The following is a 16,168-nucleotide window of genomic DNA, read 5'->3' as shown; positions in this document are numbered from 1 at the left end:
AAGAGAGTCAGTGGAACTTGGCACCTTTCTCATTTTCACTCGTATCTGCGAGTCAATTGCCAAACCTCTTTGTCGATTTATTTCCATTTTACGACACTGTGCAGACATCGGGTACGTATGAGCTGTGGCGAACGGGGGTCGTGCGGAGCTTGGATGTTTCGAAAAGCCTCTAAACAGTGCATTCCACGTGAGTGAATATTCAAATCGGTTTTTATACGCACATACGAGGAAGATTTTCGAAATGTCAAATCTACAAAGTGACAAGGGCGCTGACAGTTTTTTTGTACTTTTGTGTATTATTTCGATTTGGAGTCGTCGCTTTCGTATTATCAGAGCGGTCATAAACCTCGATTTTGTTGGATCGTGACGTTCCTCAGAGTCACACTGCGATTGAACTTTTGGATGCGAATTCGAATGCGTGGCCGTCAAGTTTCTTTCGGCAGTTGCCAGTTAATGGATTCGACGACACGCTAATTATAGCGAAATTTATCTTCCACTAAAGGTCGATTCATCATCCGCGACCTCGCAAGGATATCCCACAGAATTTCGAAAATGTTAGAAAGGATTGTGCAATAAAAGGAAGAATCGCATTATATCGAGTGACATCGTCCAGTAGTTAGTCTTGAGAGAGAGAACTTTAATTGAGAAGACGAGACAGCAAAAATGAGCGTGGCAGGGTAGCAATAATAATATTTCTTTGAAAACAGGTTCAGTCCTCACGATACGTACGTGTTTCGTAACTTTGACTCTTTTCTCCGCAAGCACCGCGCGCGAGCTCTCCGTCAACGACCTGGGCTCGAGAGCATGCACGAGTGTCTGCGGAGTCGCGATCAGACGGCGCGGTCTCCTCGGATCGTTATTTGCAAAATCGAGCAACAAAGTCCCTCCCGGAGACGAAAATTTCGTGCAACGAGCATTTTTTCTTAGTCGTCGAAAGCACGAGAGCAATAAAGACCACTTTTTATCTCTGGAAAAAAATATTTTCCGCAAAGAAAAAACAGAAGCTGGCGTTCCTCTCACTTCAATTCAGCTGCGCTGTGCACACATTCTCAGATTAAATAGTTCGCCGGCGTTTCCCATTATTCTGACCATAAGCGAGCGGGTGAGCGGCCATTATCACTAAATGAGACTCGCCCTTCTTTTCCACCTACTTTCAGTTTCATTGTGCGTCTATCCGCCGAATACGTGAGTCACGATCCATTCGCGACCTGGTGCCAATTCACCCACAAATTCGCCTCGAATTCGATCTACGTATCGCCATTGAAATCCGGCTTCGCGTTCGACTACGATAAAAGACTTTACTTACTATTTATAATTTAAAAGAATATCAAAAACGCCAAACATTTTTCCATTGCGTTCAACTAAATTCATTATCCAAAGTCGTCGAATGTTTTCAACTAAATTTTGCTGGAACCTTTAAATATTTCGTTCAATACATTCGACAAAATATTTCGTCCTCGCAACAAAATATTTCACAGTTTTAACTAAATTTTGAATCAGAATGAGCTTCGTTCTAATATTCAGGATTCTTTCGTCCGAACGATAAACTTCGTCGAATACGTACGACAAAATATTAAAATATTCTGACAAAATGTCGTTTTTAATCGATGCAATAAAACATTATTCATTCACAGATTCGAATGAGAAAAAAACGACTCCGATGAACTATCAAAAATTTAAATCATCCTGATATCTGGCCACGTTTCATTTTCATCTCATGAATAAATAATTTCTCCGCAATTTAGCCACAACCCGTTCAACTAAAACGTTGAGAAAAAGCTAAAAGTGGATTGCCTAATAGCAGTTACCTGCGAGTAATTAGAACCCAATGAAAACTCCGAGCGAAATTGATAGTTGCAAAAAATCAAACTCTCCTATAAATAACTGTTAAGAAAAATGGTATTATCGCGCAGTTTAAAACGATGGCTAAACTCTCGAAGTAAATCAATTGAAAAGGTTATTAACTTTGACCGTTTCTCGCTAAATAATGAGCAGTCGCGTGTACGAAACGAAGTGTCTTGTCTACCGATGCCGCGGGCGTAAATATCGAACGGGAGGGAGGGGACAAAAATCTTGAGATCGCGAGCGAAAGGTGCGTGTAAGCGCGGACAAACGCCAACGTGACACCGTTGCCCCTAGCTGCAGCACGCCGGTGACGACAACTCTCTCACTCTCCATTGTCTCTGTTGCTCTCTTTGGAGTTTAGCGTTACACGCGCGAAACGGGTGAGGCAAGGACGGGTCGTTTTGCTTCGATGCAATTTTTAATAAACTTTTTCTTTCTGTTTTTGTCCCGTCGTGATATTTATCAAAGAAGCCGCGATGTTGTTGCGCGAAATGAATTTTGTTGAGTTTTTCTAAATCGTCGTTCTCACGTGGTCCAAACCCAGGAGCAATTATCCCCTGCAAACTTCCCTGCGATTCCAAGCATATTGCGTTTTTACAGATCGCTTTTCAGTTCTTCTATAGAAAAATTGAATTTTCTGTCGTCCTCGACAGTGATAAACGTGCCCCTTGATGACCGTGGAGAAACAAGCTATCGCATTACGCTCGGGAATCAAAATTATATTGTAAATTATGTAAACGGTATCGTGTGTTCACCTTCCGTACGAGCAAGCGGCATAAACTATCTTTAACGAGACTCTCGAACAGGATAACGAACGCGATGCTGGTACGACATGCCTACTGTTCAGATGTATAAGGAATTTCGACTCGATGCTCCTTCCCTCTCGATCGCCCTCGTCGAAGCTTGAATTTTGATGGATCAACTACGCAAATTTCCTTGAAAAAGGAAGTCGCTTTACGGTGTTGCGGGGGCTGACGGAACTTCTTTAAAACCTTCGTCAATCGTTCGAATATATATAACGATTCTCTCAGTGAAACTCGATTTTTTAATATAGGCGATCGTGAATTAAGATTTTTAATGTCCGCCTTTAGTTCGCGAGAAAAACAAAATTTGTTTCTAAAAAGAGAAAATTTGAAAAAAATCTATGCTCCTTGCAATCGGTGCTGAATTCTTTTGCTATCGTTTGAATAAATGAATTTTTTACTGAACGAAACGAAAGCGTTTTCTTCGTGTATAGTTAATTCATTATAAAGATAAATAAACGATAATGAACTTGGAGCTGATTCAGCGTAAAAGAGCCTGTGCATTTTTGTACATCTGTAGAAAAATAACGCTCCCTCGTAATCATATTTAACGACGAGAAATAATGGCAGCTATTATACATCTGCATGTATATATGTGGACACGAAGCCACGTTGTCAGACTCTCTCTTCGAGAGCACGACGACGATTAATCGATGTATCACGTATGCGATAAAGAGTCCGACGTATATGTTGGCACCCGCATATTTATACTATTTCTTTTGTCAAATATGAAAGTATTGAGAATTCATAGAGAAATGGCTCCGTGCACGCGGTATTCGTTAAATAACCTCGAAGACGGTTACATTTCTTCCGTAACAGTTTCGAGTCGTAAGCAGTTTGAAGAAGCTCCAGGCTTCGGGATGCGATATCCAAAGATAAAATTTGAGCAGTAATAGAAAAAAGTAGCAAAATATTTCAGAGAGAATCACAATAGAAAAGGATTCTCGTGTAGCTTCGACCACGATCATTTGTCAGGCAGCTCCGCTAATTAATACGATAAAAGTTCATTAGCTGGAATGGGCTGCCGTTGAAATTGCACTGAGAAAAACAAAGATATTTGATTCAATAGCAATCGATGCCGTGATTGCAAGAGTTTTCTTAACTAAACTGCAATATTTTCGGAGATAATGAATCTGCAATTTCATCCAAAACTATATTTCATTCCTTTAACCACGTTTAACCTTCTGATTTCGTAGTCCCAATCACTTTTTTTCTCAGCCTCATCGAAAAATGTCCAGTCAATCGTTCATCAACCGCGATGTGTCAGCGGCTCGAAAAATCGAAACCGTTTTACTTGAATCCCGCACTTTGTTGATGGCTCATAAGAAACAGGTGAAAAAATTGAGTGTAACCAGAGCCTGTAGAGAAGCAGCCAAAGATTAAAAATTAGTTGTGTACCGTGTCTCAACTGGGTTTGCTCTTACAACAAGACAGAGCGAGAGGATTTGGCGTTACCGCTACATTGTAAAGCGTATTAAATACACGTGCATTTGTGCGGATGAAGTATGTATGCGTGGGTGGTGTACGCGCGTATTGTCTCTCACGAAGAATGTAGAAAGTAAAGGTAGATCTTGAGTAACGCGAATGCACGAGCGCTCTGCAAAGTATAGGTTGTAAGTTTTGTTGCCTCTGTATCCGTATATGCCTGCATATATAAATATATACGAAGATAAATGTACGTCCGTATACATATAAATATAATATGGAGGCATTTATTGTGGGTTGAAAGGGAGCGGGGGCTATGGAACGCGCGCTCTCAGCCAGCTGGGGACGAAGAGGACGCTCGGAGATTCCGAAGGAGAAGATGAGCTGCAGCGCGCGCGGCGAGAGCTCCGGAGAGTAGATTCAGCCAGAGTTCTCCTTTGCCGCTCTCTCGCGATCCTTTCTTCTCTCGTGCGCCAAGACTCCCCTCTGTTACTATCTCCCGATGACGCGCTGCTGTTTCTCCTCTCGCGGTAAGGCCGAGAGGCTTGCGAGCATCCTCTCGTCTCTCCGCGCGGACCTCTACGCTGCAGAAAGGTCATGTCGAGTTGCTGCTGGACCATCGGAGGGCACGCGATGCATTTCTCGATCGCTCACACTGCGCTTGAAACCGAGGATATTAAATTCTATGATCGCTCGTATGCGAAGGTACTCGAGATCGCTCGCTCAGAGGTTTATTTACGGGAGGAAAATCTTCGCGGGTCCGGGACGTAAGAGAGCTTTCGATCACATGTTTTTTGGGGCTTGATATAGACACTCGATTCGAAATGGAGTTGAAGGAATTGCGCAGCAATAACGTTTCTTGTGAAAGGATGTTTTATTTGCTGAAAAGAATGGCAATTAATATCTCGCAATCGAGACTCTTCCAAAGCGATGGATTCTCGCGTAGATTGAGCCACATGTGAAACGGGCTCTCTACTCGCAGGGGCTAAATGACAATTTCTTAACTTCTTCGCAACGATAAATACGCTCAACGATTCCGCAACGCGTGCCTCCTGTTGGAGCTCGCGGGTCGAGAAAACGAGAATACATTATTCGCTGATCGAGAAAAATAAGTTTTTGCAGCCCACACGCACGCACCGTACCCGCGACACGCACCGCGGAGCACGAGGCCCTCTTGGCATTTATCGCTATATTTATACGCATTTCTGTAGCAGTAGCAAGTAGGGTAAGCCTTTAACGTGACTAGCAACAAAGCGCTTGCTTCGCTTATGCGCTTGATGTTTCGTACTCGTCCTTTCCACTAGGAATTTCTTTTCCCCTCTTTCCATTTCTCCTCAGTCTCCCTCTTCCTCATTCTCTTTGGCTTCTCGTATGAGTCTTCCGCGAATCTTGAGCCCGAGCATGTACCGATGACGCGTATATTCGAATGACGAAACTTTAGTGCCTTTCTGATATAAATTGATATTCCAAATGAACGAATTTTTCAATCGATCCTTCAGAAGCGCAACTCCAAGCTTCAGCTTTGCAACAGCCTGTACAGGAGTCTCATCTTTGTTCCTGTTTTTTACGATCCTTATCTTTGACTCGCTCCAAGCCGATCTCGCTTGCACTCCACGTGTTCAAACTGCCCCCCTCCGTCCCTCTCTCCTTTGCGGTTCAAAGTATACGTACGAGGAAAGTCCGAAGAACGGACAGAAAACCGATGATTCATTCTCCATTCAAAATACCCTCCAACTCTCCAACATTGCCTACGAACTTTGCACTATTATAAAAAAAACGATCGATTCACTCATTACCGAAGGAATTCAACGGTCGAAGTTCCAAACAAACAGGTGGTTAAAATTTGTAGAAAAAAATGATCGAGTGCGCGCAAAACCTTGCAGAATCAAGTTACGTCAGCACCCAGCAATTCTTCAACAGCGAAATATCACTTTCATTTGCTAATAATTCGGTAAGTGCATCCCATAAAAAATTCAGCCTTCTCTGGCTTCTCCAACTTTTTGGTAAATTCATAATCGATTATCTACGATCAAATGCTAACAGACTCGAGGATACTGTTTGAAAATTTTTCAATTCGTAGAATTTCTATGCTTGTTGTTTATACCAGAGAATATTACGCTGCAGGACTTCTAGTTCCGCCTCTTCCTCGCTGTTTCAAAGCGCCTTCTTCGCTCGCTTTATCTTTTCGGACGTGCTGGCCCTCCGGCAGGAAGATCTACCGGTTTAACTATTTTTATTCTAACGTCCGCACATTTTCGAGGAGCAATATAATCGTGGAGTCAGTTGTACGCTCGGCTAGTCGTGAGTTTCGAGCGAGCGCGCGCGGCATCGAAAGAGAAGGTGGCGGCGGCGCGGAGAAGGAGGAGGAAAAGAGGGAAAGAGGGAAAGAAGAAGGAAAAGAGGAGGAGGAAGATGAGCGGATAGAGTCAACAACAGTACGTACAAAACCTCCGCAATTCTATGACCAATACCCCGAGTTGAACTCTCCTGTAGCTCGCACGGCAACAGCTTTCGTGTACATGTTGGTTCAGTCGCGGGCTTAATAGGCTGCTCTCAAGAGAACGAGAGTTTCGCACACTTCTCGGGCGTTCTCGTTAGCGCTAAAAATTTCTTCCACCTTACGTCACTCCCAGGAAACTGGAAGCCTTTTTTCCTTCTTTGCTTCACTTCTTATCCATCTTCTGTGCCACGCGAGAAGGAGGAGGAGCTCGGTCACACGAGAGTTTACGCTTCCACAGACAATGCGTAGTGCGAAACGTTTCATCGCCCTCCTCGGAGTCTCTCAGGTATGACGACGTCCTAACAATTGAGTATCGATCAGCCAATCGTCAATTCACTATTTTCATCGGTTTCAAGGATCTTTCGCACGCGCACCTTTTCCCAGCCGAAACACACGCGCTTGCTGGGAGATTAACGCGCTAGATTATCGGCACCTTGTACGAAGGCAAAATTATGGCGAATTTTCTGTCTTAAGGATCTGTTTAAATCCGTTTTTTCCATTCTACAAAATCCTCGGGAGCGATAAACTTGATTTAGGATCGATTCAAAGTGTAACAGGTAACGGACGTTCTATACTCCCGCGGCGGTACCCTTGCAAGGTTTATCCAGATTAGCGATCGCTGGTACGGTACTCCAGATTTTTCTCCTCCTCCTCCTCCTCCCCGCATCTTTACATCGAATAAAAGTTACGTTCGGTTTTCCGAGATCTTCGTTGGATTATCTCCTCGACGATTCGTCAGGACATGAACCAGTAAACATCGCGCGGTGATTGAATATCAATAAAGTCGAAAGATTTGAGTACGCGATCGACGAAAAAAGTTTTTCGCCCCAGAAATTCGAGAAAATCGGAAAACTCCTCAATATTTTGTTGCTAAAAAAAAATTATTAATCCGATGAAATACAACCGGAAGCGACCTATTTGGTGAAGAGAAACCGAGGGGAAAAGCTCAACTAAAAATCACTTGCTTCTGTTGGCTGCGTGTTTATCGATTTCACAAAACGATTTTCCTTCGATATTTCCCCAAGTAATCCGACGTTAAGAGGATTGGTTTTCGCTCCATCTCGTCAGCTGAGATACGAAACTTGTTTTACTGGTTCTCGGAAGATTTCTAAGATGTTTATTGTCAAAGATTATTGCTCTCGCTTCTGTCTCGTAGCGGATGTTGTACACAGTTGCTGGTAACCATTGGTACACGGCCTCGTGGCATAATTTACCTAGTACGACACGTGCTCCGAAGCCCCATCAACATTCCGCAATCTCCAACGCTTCAAACACAAAAACTACACAATTTTTGTCTCGCATTAAGGCAGTTCATGCACGAAACAATTTTCTTATAAGAAAGTCTTTAAATTTACACAGAGTTTCAGCGGATAGTCGATTGACACTCATATTAAATTTGAAGGATTCATCTTATTGGTTATTTAGACAAACGTGTTTAAATATGAAGAAAAATACACAGGGGGCTATGCGCAAAAAATCATTTATCTTTCCATATTACGAATGAACGCGTCTTACGAAGTTTATGAAAAAGTACACAACAACAATGAAGTATATAACGAAGGTCTGGGAAAAAATTCGAGACGATTGTCTTAGTAACAAAGATATAACGTTAAAAATTGAACGAAATTGGCAACGAGCACTCGCGTAACCTCACATTTGCTTATTTCGAAATTTCGTTTCTTCTTGGCTTGGCCCATTCCTGTCACAGCTTTTTGTCTTTTTATTAATACTTTTTTCTTAATCCATTTCCCTTTGCGTTTTCGCTTTGCGTTCTCCAAAGCGATTTTTTACATGAAAAATTGTAGTATTCTCGCGAGGGACGAATGAAATTTCGGGTTCGGTCATTAATCGGATGCCCGATTAATTAATAGCTTGTAATTTTATTCGCCGAAAGATAAGTTGAAAAAATGTATTTACGATTTCGAATTAATAACTCTGAGATTAATTCAAATTGATTATATCTTCAATTAGGGAGTAGAATTTAATCCAATTTATAGGCACCCATAAAATACGAGCCTCCGGGGATGATCTACCTTAACACAAATGAATTACGTCGGACAAACTTCAACTTTAAAATGTTCAAAAAGTGTTTTAATCGTCTCAGATTGAATTTTATTTCCCGGTATATAAAAAGAGGAAGAAGCTAAACAGGAATTTCTGAAATACTCGAGACACCGGTGAACCTCGACATAACGACGTCTCGACGAGGCTCGACGCACGTGGTATTTAATTTTATCTTAAGAGTCTTGTAAACGCGAATTTGATTTGGGCGATATTCTCATTGACGGCGGCCTCCGAGCAGAACCGGGTAAAGAAGATCGGATGTCCGGATGCTGTGGTCCCGATTTTTTCGGCGCAATACACGCGTATACCCATGTTTTCTGTGCACGTTCGTATGCATGTTCTCTAGTGTAACCCAACCGGATCCCAGTAACCCGTTTGGATAGTGTCACGTGCCAAGTTGACCGTCTCTCGTGGTACGAAAAGAGATTTGAGAAACATATCTGTATATGCGCCGTCTCTGGGGCTCACATACCGGGTGTTCGCAAAGTCAAACGACAATTCACAGTCTCAAAGATGGCACGAGCAGTTTTGAGGAGTTAAGCTCATGAGGAGAGCCCAAAGTTGGGCTTTCGCTCATGCGTTGTCGCTCTCCACCCAGCCGATTGTGAATGTTTTCTGGGAAAGTAGGTTGGGGCATTCTGGCAAAAATTTGAACGATTCGTTGCGGCGATCTTCGTTGACGGAAATGAAGTTAAAGCGTATGTTGAGACGACTTTAATTGCCGAATTAAGATTGTTTGTGTACGGATAATGAATTTGAGATCGTTTCGAAAAAACTGGACTGGAGGCAGCCCCGGAAAATTGTATGCACGAATATCACGGGCGTATGAAGATATTCTGTGCAAATAAAAGATTCATTCAAGTCTCGGAGAGTCATAAACGCTGAATTCTGTGCTCCTGTGGAAAAAACACGAATCTCATCTCTTGCATATCGTTACTTGATGCGCTTGTGCACAGGCTTCGCTCGCTGTTGCGCTCCTGCACCGTAAGAGAATCCTCGCTGAGAGCGAACCAGCTCCCTGGTGAGCCCTACGGTGAATCAGTCCTTTGTGGCTGGCGAGAGCTCTCAGGGTCAACCACTTTTCGTCCTGGCAGAAATATATACACGTATACACGAGCCGATGTATATATCTATCGAAAGGGAAGTATATTTACAGGGTTGCTACTCGAGAACCTTTGCTGACCGCTTCTTCGCGCCCGCCAAACTCTCAACTTATTCATTCAAAAGAAAAAAGGTCCGGTTGGCCTTTTAGTTTCTAATTTATAATGATTGTAGGCAGGAGAAAAAAATCTTCAAGGCGACTAGCTTTTTTGTTCTAGGATTTCATACCTCAACGGCTCGGACTCGCTTACGTTTCGGAGTTGTAAACTCAACGCACAAAATCGAAGTATATCGGAGGGCCTTAAGCCCCTTATTCTCCGGGATAGCGCGCATTTAATAGAGTTTTTCTTCGAATCAACGCGGTCTGTGTTTACGACTCTATGAAAAGACCTTCGAAATAAAATAGTTTTGAGGAAATTAAAATGGTTTATTTTTCTCACATGGAGCCACACGAACGAGAGCCTACCGTGTGTTCTCGGCTTTCGTACAGCGACTCCTCCGAGGATCCTTCTCACGAGATGCCCGCGCGTTGAACGTCGCCCCGGGGCGACTCTTCTCTCGGACCCCCAAACACGCGTCTCGCGAGTTTCGCTCTTTTTCCTTTTATCGCTCATGCGTTCGTTTTTTTGCTTCTTTTGGCTCGGGGAGCCTCAGCGAGTCAGCATTGCCGTGGCTTCGCCGTATAACGCACCCAGGATATATACGAGAGCAAAAAAAATTGTTGAAAGCGAAAGAGAGCGTGATCCGACCAACTTCCAGGATGCCGAGGCTCGCTGCAAAGCCGTGAAGGTGCAAGAAGACCGAAACAAGCCTGAAGAAAAGAGTATAAAAGGAGAGAAAAAATATCGAAAAAAGCATCGAGACAAAACATCGTCTGGGAACTGAACGAACTGACTCTCCCGAAAACCCATAGGCTCACCCATGTATTTCTCCGACATAACTCTCCCTTAAGGTTCAACTTCGAAAAGATTTCGTCGAGCACCGAAGCATTTTAGTAAATTCAGTATATGGAAAATGAACATGCAATCAATAAGGACTTTTCTCGTCGAATAACAACCGAATCACCATCGTGAAGAGAGAACAGTACGAGATTTAAACTATTTTCAAATCCTCATGAAAATGAGATGAAATTACTCGTTTAATGGTATAAAAACTTCACTTTTTGAAGAAATTCTTATCGGTCGATTGAAATTACCATTTTTATGGCCTTGGTAAAATGTACCGTGTGGTATTATTGTGTTAGAAATAACATTTTCAAATGGGATATTTTCAATTGAAAAAATTGAAATTAAAAAATTATTTGCTAGAGACGAAAATAAAACTCGGCATTGAATTTGTGAGTTTTGTTAACAATCAGCACGAAGCTCAGCTGAAATATTCCAACGGAAAATATCCCCTTGCGATAATATCTCAAACACAAAAAAACTCAGCTAAAACATGAAAAATTGAAAATATCTTTCATTAAAGTTATTTTCAATTGGGATATTTTCCACTGGGCTATCATTAGCATTTGAGAATACCAAAATCATTTCAACTTGGCTTAATTTGCCACGCAATTTGAAGACGTCCGAAGACAGGCGAATCATATTCCGACGTGGAATTACGTATCGATAATTGTCGCCGAAGATTTAATAATGAAATGAACTGTATTATTCTCGTGCACAACAATAATTGCGTGTATTCGATTCCTCGAATGTTTCAGATCTCCGAACGTATGAGATTAATCGATTTTATGAAGTCGAGCTGAAAGCCCGACGAAAGATTCCTCAAATTGGGAGGTAATACGGACACGAAGAAGGGACAAAAGGATTGGGAAAACGAGCATTACCGATGACGATGTCAGATACGGGGGGCGAGGACAACCCGGCGTTTAGCAACGACGAGGACTGCCCGAGTCAAAGTACCTTGGAGAACAGCCACACGGAGAGTCTCCAGCAGGAACAACACACGAACAATTCGACCATTAAGGATCACGATCACAAGACTGAGTCTCCGAAAAAGGAGAATGAAAACAAGGAAAAATCCTTCGTATCTCAGCACTACGTAGAACCGGTTCGCAACGGTACGGAATCGCATTCGTACAAAACGGAAACGAGGATCGAGCTTCCGGCCGATAGCAACGAAAAAAATGGCGTTGTCTCACCGCCAAGCGGCGTTAAAGTCAATGGTGTCAATGGCAATGGGAACAACAACGATGCCAGCTTTCTCAACACAAGTGCCACCAGCATTCAGACGAATGGTAAGAAGAGAAATTTTTCGTTAAATATATCACATTCTCATTCACCGTAGCTCTCCTACGAAAATCCTGCTTTTCCCACTTCCACGATCAAGCATTTTCCATCCTGACATCAGCGACACTGCGAAATCAATTTAGAAAAAAAATCAACTCCGGACAAACCAAAACCCACGTTACACACTTTCCAACGTATTCACCATCACTTCTCCAAAACTTGCTCAAAGTATTCTCAGACGTTCAGGATAATACGCGATCTCGAGAACGTGATCGTGAGCATCGATCAGTAACAGCATCATTTTTATCAACGTGTTACGTATCGCAATAAAATTTTATTCATTCGACATAATCGCGTTGCTTGCAAAATATTAGAAATTCTCAAGCTTTCGAAAATACGATTCCAAGAACACTGAGCAAAAAAAAATTGTCGATTCAACAGCAATTGATGTTATTGGAAGAATTTTCTTCATTAAACTGCAATGTTTTTGGAGAGAATGAATCTGCAGTTTGACCCATAACTATTTTATTCGTTTAATCATGTTTAATCTCGCGATGATCATAATATTTCATCAGCGCCCCGTAATGCCACATTTCCTTGTTACAATAACTTATTTTCTCAGTGTAATAATCTCAAAAATGTTCTGATAATGAAGCATCTTTAAAGAAGAAAAACCATTATGATGAATGATCGAGCAACGCTCACGAATGGTGGTCCAGCGTTGAATTAAGCACATGTAAAATTATTAATAACATGCACGTAGATATCGTATAGAAAGCGAGCATCGAATTATTTCTTTCTATTAACGAGCTTGTTACGCGTATATATTACAAACGTCTACGACTATTGAGTGTGTAATTAGGTGGAAATATATGCGAGTGTGCATATTTTATAGTAGCATGTTTAATAGTCAATATGCTATATTCATAAGCGTATATTTTCGATCGTTAATTTCGAATGGAAAGATAAACATCGAGAGAGCTTTGAGCGTCTTTTATGCAGAGATGCAAAAAGTCGTTCGAGGTCGGTGAAATTCTCCGATAAGAAGCTCCTGTCTCCTGCGCGTTCATCAGACACGCGTCTTATGTATCGAATGAGTAGAGAATGTCTGAAACTCTAGCAGTTTTAATGCTCGCACTCATAACGTTCTACCGAGTATTTCATCCTCTCAACTAACATCTGTTATTTCTCCCTCGATTTCAATGCCGATGCAAAGGTTTTTTGACAGGATAGCTCTCACTTGGAAAACATTTACGATTTATTATAGAATTTCATTGCACAGCTTGCAGAAATGCAATTATCACGATAAAAATCTGCGCTGATCGGGTTTGACAAACGTTGAATAGTTTTCTTCAATTACGGTAGTTCACGCACGGAACGATTTTCTTAAGAAAGTCTTAAAATTTACACAGAGTTTCAACGGATAATCAATCGACACTCATATCAAATTTTAAAGGATTCATCTTATTGGTTATTTAAACAAAGTTTATGAAGAAGTACACAACACGAAGATCTGGGAAAAAATTCGAGACGATTGTCTTAGTAACAAAGATATAACGTTAAAAATTGAACGAAATTGGTAACGAGCACTCGTATAATCTCACATTTGCTTATTTCGAAATTTCGTTTCTTCTTGGCTTGGCCCATTCCTGTCACAGCTTTCTGTCTTTTTATTAATACTTTTTTCTTAATCCATTTCCCTTTGCGTTTTCGCTTTGCGTTCTCCAAAGCGATTTTTTACATAAAAACTGTAATATTTTCGCCAGGAACGAATGAAATTTCGGGTTTGGTCATTAATCGGATTCCCGATTAATTAATAGCTTGTAATTTTATTCGCCAAAAGATAAGTTGAAAAAATGTATTTACGATTTCGAATTAATAACTCTGAGATTCATTTAAATTGATTATATCTTTAATTAGGGAGTAGAAATCGATCCAATTTAGACAGCCATAAAATACGATCCTTCGGGCATGATCTACCTTTAGTACGAAATTTTTCAAGCCACAGGGATTGTGTTTTGTAAACCGAAGTCAAGGTAAACGTGAACGAAAAATGAAAGAGAGAAATCGATCGAATCTGTCTGAAAGAGGCGTGGATACGGTTCCGTTTATGGAACAAATATTTGGAAAGACCATCGCGAATAAGTTTTTGCCGGATGAGCCAAATTTAACGGTTAAATTACGCGCAAACTCGATGGATCCAACAGCCGCAAAATAACATATGATTTGAAGTTTGCTTTCCTCCAATCAGTAGACTCGAAGCTTTCGCTCAACTAATCCAGCCTTGTCACATGACTGATCACTCCATTTTTTCGTCAAATATTACCAGCTGATTATCCGCTCGTTTCACACTAAATCTCAGCACTGTCACTAAGAGAAAGTCGACGCGAATCCGGGTTTTTGAACCGCAATAAAGAACAATTCTCCGAAACAAAAATATCGAAGCCTCAATAAGTGTACCGAAAAATCCAACGCTGCACCTCTACCCTAAATATTAACGATCCGTCGGCTCAATAAGCTCAACAAATTTCCCGCTTATCAAGTCCGCGTGTGAGACGCCGGGCACCTTTCAATTTTTTTAAGAGGTCTACTCTAATTAGAATTTTCAAAAAATCGATTTTTTTCATTACATTTTTCGAAAGTGTACATATTTCAAAGTATCATATTAAAATTTCATAAAGATCTGGCAGTCCAAATGTACTTTTGAGCGACGTTTACTTGGCTGTCTGAGCGCGCTGATATACGCGCCGCGTACCTGCCTTTGTTTAAACGCGTTTTTCTCAAAATTACGTTTTTCGACGGCTCGTTGATCAAATCTCCGAAACTATTCGACCGATCCTTACCAAAATTTTACCACGTGTTCTTCATTACAATGGCTACAGCGCATATCATACGAATTTTGAAATCTTGAGCGAAACTATGTACTTTTTGTAAAAAAACGATGAAAAAAACGTGCTTTTTCGTAGTTTTTGTCATTTTTGAAAAAATCAAAAATCGTATACTATGCGCTGCAGCCTATTGAATCCAAAACCACTTTTTTTCTCCGATCGTCCCTTCCAGAGATTTTATCAACGCCCATCTATTTTTTTGGACCTGTGTCTTCTCCCCCATTTTTCTGTACGAGAACCGAGTAAAATAAATCCAAGAAATATTTTTTTGGGTATTTTAAGAGCGTATTTTTCAGGCCTAACAGTTTTTATATCCATATTTATAATTTATACCGGCCAAAAAAATTCCTAAAAATCCGTCTAACCAGAGCCGATATCCCTTAATCACACGACTATCCCAAACTTTTAATCCCTATCGAGTCGAGTATTGGCCGAATACAAATGCGCGCATGCGAGTACGAGCCATAAAAAGTCATTTGAATGATTGCAATAGCACTGATGTCACCTACATAAAATCAAATAAAAAAAAAAGCAAAGAGTGCCCATCACGCCATAGAGTCAGCTCAGTACTTGTATTTTGCTGGATTCTCGATATCTTTTTCCGTGCTCCAAATAATCCAAAAAATCTCAACTGCGTCACTCCACAATTGTGTACTGCGTGAATCATACGAAAATGTGTACGAAATTGTGCCCGTACTGTCATCTTCGATAAGAGTCACACAAGAAGCGACTCTCTCAGGTTTCTCCGGAGTGTACCTAAACCTGCTTCGCCCGATTCACAGCTTGCGGGACCAGCCAGGCCTTCTCGGATGCAATGACCTTGATCGAGCTCAAATCCATGTGTATACACATATATAAATACGTTTTTTAAGGTACAGGTGTATGAAATTCACGAATTCTGTCCTGTTGACCCACAGACGGGAAAAAGGAACAAATCGAGGCCGTGAATCTCGAGCTCGTCTCGATGAGGCCCTACACCGGTAACAATCTACAGACGAAAGGACAAGAGGCATGCGAAGTTCCGACCGACCCTTACGAGGAATATTTCGTTCCTGTCAACGAGCACCGGAAGTACATGAGGTAAGGGATCCATCGTGGTTATACGCAGTTCCAGAAAATTTTCATGGTTTTTCATAATCTTCGATTCATCTCGAGTTCTTATAACTATTCCCACCACGCCGTCTCTCGTGTGCTTTCGTAATATACCCAACTCTACATTTATTTATCGCCTACCAATCGCCTCAGTCGATACTCCAGGGTGCGTTTTGTCGTTAACCCTTCGGCTGCCCTCCCACCGCTTATTTTCAAACG

General features: G+C 41.5%; 1 protein-coding gene across 3 annotated transcripts in view; it reads left to right on the top strand.

The window, feature by feature from the left end:
• The window catches only part of LOC122409581 (mucin-12-like), a 46,642-nt gene that overhangs the window by 19,179 nt on the left and 11,295 nt on the right, over positions 1 to 16,168 (top strand). For 2 of the 3 annotated variants that reach the window (XM_043417260.1, XM_043417257.1), the window contains exons 2-3: positions 11,441 to 11,977; positions 15,775 to 15,937. In XM_043417260.1, coding sequence (XP_043273195.1) covers positions 11,569 to 11,977; positions 15,775 to 15,937 — 572 coding nt within the window. In that variant the 5' untranslated portion in view covers positions 11,441 to 11,568. Of the gene's footprint in view, positions 1 to 6,762; positions 6,860 to 11,440; positions 11,978 to 15,774; positions 15,938 to 16,168 lie in introns of those variants that run through there. The other variant, XM_043417258.1, reaches the window with a different exon arrangement.

The sequence above is a fragment of the Venturia canescens genome, chromosome 4 (assembly GCF_019457755.1).
Source record: "Venturia canescens isolate UGA chromosome 4, ASM1945775v1, whole genome shotgun sequence".
NCBI lineage: Eukaryota > Metazoa > Arthropoda > Insecta > Hymenoptera > Ichneumonidae > Venturia > Venturia canescens.
This window is presented reverse-complemented; position numbering and strand designations above follow the sequence as displayed.